The sequence below is a fragment of the Pelophylax lessonae genome (assembly GCF_965119305.1).
Source record: "Pelophylax lessonae genome assembly, chromosome: 6".
Lineage (NCBI taxonomy): Eukaryota > Metazoa > Chordata > Amphibia > Anura > Ranidae > Pelophylax > Pelophylax lessonae.
The window spans coordinates 94460859-94468442 of record NC_138773.1 but is presented as its reverse complement, the minus strand read 5'-3'; the positions used below and the strand labels follow the sequence as shown (position 1 = coordinate 94468442).

General features: G+C 43.4%; 1 protein-coding gene across 2 annotated transcripts; it reads right to left on the bottom strand.

The window, feature by feature from the left end:
* Positions 1-239: 239 nt before the first annotated feature.
* Positions 240-5579, bottom strand: LOC309557299 (histone H3.3A). 2 transcript variants are annotated; one of them, XM_082259957.1, is made up of 4 exons: positions 5430-5579; positions 2668-2808; positions 1218-1371; positions 240-1129 (listed from the first exon to the last, which is right to left on the bottom strand). In XM_082259957.1, exons 2-4 carry the CDS (start codon positions 2793-2795, stop codon positions 1001-1003), a joined length of 411 nt encoding a protein of 136 aa, XP_082116083.1. In that variant the 5' UTR covers positions 2796-2808; positions 5430-5579; the 3' UTR covers positions 240-1000. The 2 variants fall into 2 exon arrangements, with proteins under 2 accessions (XP_082116083.1, XP_082116084.1); XM_082259958.1 differs by lacking the exon at positions 5430-5579 and adding an exon at positions 5008-5222.
* Positions 5580-7584: the final 2005 nt, after the last annotated feature.

Sequence of the window (7584 nt, the reverse complement as noted above, 5' to 3'; positions counted from 1 at the left end):
TGAGGCAGTACCTCAACCCAAAAAGGCTGCAGTAGTAATCTGTCTTCCAGCAAAACTTCTGTATTAAGAGGGCTATTCTACATTTAGGCAATAGCAGGCTGGAGTGATAACAGTATTAGTGTCACATGAAAGATAACCCTGAAAAGTTGTGGCATTTATCACAACCATAATTATGTACTAAACCACAACTGCTCATTTACACAAGACTGATCAGAAGATTTAACAAGCAAAAGAGAAAATTCAGGTAAGCAGATTTATTATATTTAAAAACTGTTGGAACATTTTTCATGATGGGATAAACATATCAGACACTTGCACACCGATACCAAAATGTGCATCTAAAAGCTGTTGCATGTAAAAAATAATCATAGCATGCTGTAAAGAATGCACCAAGTTCCAGGTGCACAGCTTACCAGACTACTTGTGTTCAGCTAGCTCCTAAATCTAAAATTAAGAACTCCGAATTTTGTCCAGACCAAAAAACACAAGAATTTAGGAAAACCTATTATGTTTACCCACCAAAAACCCTAGCACCATGTGGCATGTCTAAATGTAATACTACCATGCTCAATTGTTTTGTAATTCTTTGCCACTAGTACAAATTGGCCAAAGCTGTAGCAAGCGACTTAAAGTCCCCTATGTGGGGAGCTTTTGTTTCAACCCAACTCAATCTCAAGACAGCAAGACCATTGAGGTAGTGGAAAGTTTATTTACAATGGAGTTACACTGAAAGATACCAAAGTATGGAGAGAATGGAGCCAAGGCATGCAGACTCTTAAATGGGCAGGGCCACAGAAGTAGACTAGCTGCAGATACAAATTTTCTGAAAAACCTGAGGATTAAGGGAATGTCATATAAAATGTGTACTACCAATTTACTGTCAACTACTCTACAGTTAACAAACCCTTTATAAAATAAGGAGACATCACACTTTATGTACATTTGTAAAAAAAAAGAAAAAAAAATCTAAGATCAAAAACAGTTTCCAGAAAAAAAAAAGTTAAGCACGTTCCCCACGGATTCTTCTTGCTAGCTGGATGTCCTTGGGCATAATTGTTACTCTCTTTGCATGAATAGCGCACAGGTTGGTGTCCTCAAAGAGACCCACCAGGTATGCCTCACTTGCTTCCTGAAAACAGAAGTTAAAGTACATCAGTATTCAGTCAAAAGCCAAACATACATTTCAGATCATTTTCACATGCTTTGCTAGTACACACCTGCAGAGCACCAATAGCTGCACTCTGGAACCTCAGGTCAGTTTTGAAATCCTGAGCGATTTCTCTCACCAGACGCTGGAATGGAAGCTTGCGGATCAGGAGCTCAGTGGACTTCTGGTATCTCCTAATTTCTCTCAAAGCCACAGTACCAGGCCTGGAGGGGGGAAAAAAAAAGTTTAAAGAGAATACTAGCATTTATCAGCTCCATAAGCAAAACATGCCTGCTATTCTACATATAGCAGCATCCACGTGCTACACCCAACAGAGGTTCATTCCTCCATCCTTGCCAACTGGTATTCTAGCGTTCGCCTCCCTAATGTGACCCAGTGCTAACAGAATAAGGCAAGCTGATAACAGCAGGTTGTTCAGATGCCAGTGCCATGTCCGCATAGTGCACAAGGCTGCAACGCTGTGGTTTAACAAATGCTTGATCCACTCACTAGCTTAACTGTTGGGCAATTTGTGGCAAGGAGGCATTTTGCCAAGGCACCTTTGTTGAAAGCAGACCTACAGTATAATTATAACATCCCAACAGCAAGCCAATTTTAGCCATATTTACATTTGCGTGTAATGTCATTGGTGTCCAATGAAATCCATTAACATTCAAGACCCAAGCACTTCGGTATTTAGTAAAAGTGCAACCCCCACATACCTACAGGATCTCCATATTCTCTACTCTGCCTAAATGCCAGTTTCTAATCAAGAAAAGCTCTTAATGACTTCCTAGTGTGGAGATTTCCTCACATGCCAAGCCCCTCATTCCTATTGAGGAAAGTGGGGAAGGAGGTTGGTAGTTTCCCCATCACTAAAGCTCTGTTCAATCATAACACCAACATTGAGGTATATACCAATACTAGTTATGCATGTTCCACCATATCAGTGGCTGCATTCCAGAAACCATCAGTATTCTTAAATTCTAGAGAATTCAGCGCTACCATACCACAGCTTTTCGTATGTGGCTCAAGGTTTGCACTGCTGCCCGACTCCCTTTTACAGCAAAGCAGCAAGAAACCGACAAATCCATTCCCACAACTAATTAGGCTCCAGATATGCAACCAACATTAAACTGATTGCATAGAATCAGTTGGAGGGGCTCCTATTACAGCTTTATTTGCTTGCATGATTTATAATGCTAGGTTATAACCGGCTGTAATTGGTAGCCTTCTCAATCGGTCAGCCATGTTTGCTTCAACATCAGCCATGCAATCACTGAAATATGCAGTTATGGGCACCAGTTTGATTTGCACGATTGTCATGCGACAGGGACCCAAGTACTAACACAAGACAACTGCCATTTGCAGAAGATAGTCAGCAACTTCAACATCTCACCAAGGTTTACAAGAACCCAATCGCGGCAACAAATGGGGCCATTGATATGGAACATTACAACACACTTTACTGAGATATGCACTGCCACAAATGTTACACGCATAGGCAGCCTTTTCATTACCTGTATCTGTGAGGCTTTTTAACTCCTCCTGTAGAGGGAGCACTTTTCCTGGCAGCTTTAGTAGCCAGCTGCTTCCTGGGAGCCTTTCCTCCAGTGGATTTACGAGCAGTTTGCTTTGTACGGGCCATTGTTCAGCAAAATCTAAAAATTTTTAAAAAAAATTAAATACGTTAGTAAGTTCTGCAGTTCTATAGCTAGTCAATGGCCATGCAGGTTAGGTTTAGGCAAAATTGATGAATTTTATCAAACATATGGAAAAAAATAACCAAGAAAACTTATCACTTAAAATAAATCCTAACTGAAGGATACAAAAAACCTTAAAACTAGTATTAAGTCAGCTACCTTAAAGCTTTTACCATGTGAAACAGCACTGTGTTGGGAGGCAAATTGAGCCCCCAAGCACTGCTCAATAGTGCATCATACCCGACACCATCTGCAGTGGGCCAATAATGCAGCACAAGTTGGTGCTCTGGGTCTCCAGTGAGCTACAGGTACAGGACATTTTAAATAGCTGTAAAGTGGGGGAACCCATAATCTAGGCACTCTTTACAGCCTGCCTTTATAACCGTATTGGAAAAAAAACAAACGGATGTTTCACCCTTTGTTGCAGTTACAGCTATTCTCCTGCAGTTGCTTCCTGCCTACATGCATTTTAAACAAGGCATTTCCAAGTGGGTTTCCTGATCATAACAGTAATCAGCAAAATGGCAGCCTCTGGCAAGAAACCAGAGCAATACTGAAGGCAACTTACAGCCCACACTAATTTAGGTAGCATAATTAGTGTGGAATATATGTTCCTATGGCTATAAAACTTGCCAAGTCGTGCCAATTTCAGCTTTTAAGCTTGTGCATGTCATAGGGTAACTGCAGTGACATTGTAGAGGCCACTACCAATAAGCAAATATTAAGGATGCATCACCAGGAGGAAGGAAGTCCTGATCTCTTATATAGATCATTTGGGCTGGTTCACAACATCTACAGTCCAGAGTTTTGCCAAATCCCATGGACAGTAGGTTATGGTTTTAATTGGCAAAGTCGCCACCTTCACTGTGCATTCCAGTCAACAAAAGCAGAACATTGTGTTTTTTTTTCTGGAAACACAGTACTGGAACATGGCATAATGCATCAAACTGAACACATTAGGGGAAAAAAAAAAATATACCAAACACATGCATCAGGACTGCATTTCTGCAGTGTGAACTGGTCATTAGACCAGGATGATGCATCCAGGTGGAGACTATTTAAATAAAGATAAAGAAAAAGTCTAGTGACCAGCAACAATGGTGAAAAGTCTTGAGTTAAAAGACAAAACAACTTCACCAAGATCAAGAAGCCAGCCAGGACCTCACACTAGAGAGTTCAAAGGTGATCTTATAAGTATGTTTCACCAAAAGAGTAATTGAGGCCTGAATAGACTTCCAGTAGAAGCACTAAGCCAATCCCTGCAAATTGTTTAACATGCAAAAAAAAAAAAAAAAAAAAAAAAAAAAAAAAAAAAAAAAAAGCAAAAATATAAATAAAAAGCATAATAAAGCAGACTGTGTAGTCTACCTAGTCTTTTCTGCCATCACTCTGTCCCTATATAAATCCAGAGCAATATGCAGCTGATGCTGGAGGATGTGGCTACAAATCAGCAGTTCTGATTCTAGGGAAAAACGAAAAAACAAAAACACCACACAAACTAAAAGCCAAAAGACAGCAATTTAAATCTGCACACAGGGCTTCAGCAGCATAGAGGTCATCCAGCTGTTGCTTGCATCATCACAGGAGCCTCCATAAACAATGGCTGATTCTCTCCTGATCTACAAGCTTTGATCTGAATCAACTGGAATCTCCCTTAAAAAAAAAGTTCGCATCCTTCACACAGCGCTGATGAATGATTGGAGTGAATCACACACCATCAGCACAACACAGAGGGAGGAGGAGACGGGGGAATGCGGCGCGCGCTGCGCTCAGTGTCTCCCTCTCTCTCATAGAAGTCTGTGCTCTGGCGCCCCCAGCGGCGGCTCGATGTCACTGCACCTTCCACTCACCCGCCATTATGTGATCTTTCTCAGCAGCCATAAAATACAGTAAAATACTAAATTTCTAAGTGAAATGGAAGTTCTCGGTGTGAGTGTCCCAGCAAGAAAAAAATTCCTCACCCCCTGTCCCGCCATAGGCGAGCTTTATAGGCAGTGTGGAGGGGGAGGGAGAGATTTTCCAGTCAGAAGGATAGAAAAGCGGGATCCGCCATTTGAAACACGACAAGAAAGCTCTTGTTGTTGTTTTCGGTCCCCCATCCCGGTGTATGATCCCGTACCGATCCCGGGGGAATCCGGGCCCCCCCCCTCACCCTACCCGGGACATAACTAAGGGCCCCCCGATCCACCTCCCCCGATCTAGGGGTCCCAGCCACCATTACAGGACAGCTTCTCCTCACGTTCAGCCTCTTCCCTCTTACCCCGAGCGACGAGACAACATGGCGCCCAGCGAGCTCCGGGAACACGGGGGGAGGGGTGAACTTACCGTCTGACCCCGCGCCCGGGACCTACCGAACCAATTACGGCCTAACGCCGCTAAAAAAAACAGCAGTGACCCCCAAGACCGGAAAAAAAATATTTTAAATATACTAAATTACCGGAGGACACCGGAACCGAATTCGGTAACCCTACCGCAAAAATAAAGACGTTACAGCCCTAAACACATGTACTAAAATAAGCAGAGTGCAAAACGATAACCGGAACCGGCGCCAATGGCGCGCCGCCGCATTGCCCACTTACCGAGCAGTCCCGAGATCGCGATCCAGACGGTCAAACGAGGCGAGGAATAACGTACGGCTGTGCCCGCCACCAGCACTTATATACCTAGCGTTACGTCAGCGCTGACGTCAGGTCTTTGTCTCCTAGTGGGAAGGCAGCCATTGGATGAGGGCTCATGAAGCGCTCGGGGATTGGACGGTTGGAAGAGTGCGGTGAAACGAGCCTCCCGCCCCCCCTTCCCCGCTCTGCCTGTGTGGTAGCTCATAGGAGCACAATGTGAGATATCACAACAAGAAAAGATGTGAGGAAAATGTGTGTGTCAGCCTCACTTATCGATGACTAGAGTTATCAGAGTAAAAACTACGTCTATCTGTACTATGAAATATAAAGAGTCATAGCACTGAGCTAACAGTGTCATATCATTATCCCAATGCACTCCCGACTGTCCTTCAGGGACTGTCCTTATTTTTAAAATAAAAACTTAGGCCCCATTCACACCTCTATGTCACCCTGACGCATGTTTTTTTGCTCTTTATTTGGCGCATTTTACACGTGACTCCATAAGACAGCCCATTCATTCAAATGGGTCGCTATACATGCGACAAATAAGCCAAAATAAGCTCTCGCACCTTTCCGGCCGGTGAGCTTTGTGTGTCTTTTTTACTGTGCGTTTGTAATGTAACAAAACATGCGTTTCCTAGCTGCATTTGTGGTTCTATTACCAATTTCTAGCACCACAAGCACGACGCACGTTTCTGCGCATATTCCTGGAGCGCGCATGTGTGAATGGGATATTAAGGTCAGCTCACATCCCAATCTCGCAGGAACGTGCTGCGGTTCCAGTGCGATGCAATTTTTACCCCATTCATTTGAATGGGTTAAAGTCGCAGCAAAAGAAGTGCCTGCATTACTTTTCATAAACACACTGCAACCCAATCGCATGGCTCTGTGGTACCAAGTGATCCGGTGCAGGGGAAAGCACTGCATTTGGGGTGTCGTTAGGAATATGTTGACACTCGCAGCAGTTTTGAACACAGTGCGGGAAACAGAAAGAACGCAAGTTTCCCTCACCACATTCTAGTGTGAATGACCCTTATTGTCCCTCATTCCTCTTCAAATGTTCCTATTTCAGGTCTAAATGCAATATTCCCACACGTTAAAGAAACCGGCTTTTCAGTGGTGCAACGACCGCGGCTGAAAACCGTGGATAATCAAAGTAAAGAAGTATCATTAGCACACCAAGGATTCTTCAAAAGGGTCCAAAGCTTTATTTCAGTGGTCACATAAAAAACATACAGCAATGTTTCTGAGCCACGCAGGGCCCTTTCGTCAGCCAAGTGACTTGCCTGACGAAGGGGGTCTGCGTTGCTCCAAAATGTTGTATGTTCATTATGTGACCGCTGAAATAAAGCTTTGGACCCTTTCGAGGAATCCTTGCTGTGCTGATGACGCTCCTTCACTATTTCAGCTCTGGTATACTAAATTCTTATAAATAAATGTAATCTTCAACTGCCAATGTTGTGTTCGAAATAGCCTTAGTTCGGTTCACACTATGGCGACACGACTTCGGGGCGACTAAATGAAGTCGCCGTGCACCGCGACTTCGGCGCGGCTTGCACCGACTTCACATAATGGAAGTCAATGCAAGTCGCTCTGACTTCGCCCAAAAGTAGTGCAGGAACCTTTTTCTAAGTCAGAGCGACTTGAGTCGCTCCTATTAGAACGGTTCCCATTGCACAGAATGGAGCACGACTTGTCAGGCAACCAAGTCGCCTGACAAGTCAGAACAGTGTGAACCGGCACTTACTGTCAACTTTATGTAAAAAAATAAAATACATTTTCTTTCCTGCGTTTTCCAAAAACTTGTGGCAAAAAATGACCTTTTCAAAAGACTCACTAAGAATTTTAGAAATAACCTTGGAGCGTTTGCTTTCCAAAATGGGGTCATTTTGTGGGTGTTTTCATTCTCCTAGTGCTCCAGGGCCTCCAGAAATATGATAGGCAGTCAGGAAATTAGATGTGTAATTTATGCTTCTTGAAAGGCCAAATGTACTGCTTGGATTTTAAGGCCTGTACACACGATAAGATCGGAAGAAAAATTTCTTACGACGAATGATCAGCCGATTATCTGATCATTAGCATAGTGCTTTCAGCAGACGATTCTGGCTTTTTGGAC

Excerpts from the sequence above, each read along its gene's own strand:
- LOC309557299 (XM_082259957.1), bottom strand. The coding sequence starts at position 2,795 with ATGGCCCGTACAAAGCAAACTGCTCGTAAATCCACTGGAGGAAAGGCT. Across the intron at positions 1,372-2,667 it reads AAAAAGCCTCACAGATACAG|GCCTGGTACTGTGGCTTTGA; the intron begins GTAATGAAAAGG and ends TCCCCCCTCCAG. Across the intron at positions 1,130-1,217 it reads CAGCTATTGGTGCTCTGCAG|GAAGCAAGTGAGGCATACCT; the intron begins GTGTGTACTAGC and ends TTCTGTTTTCAG.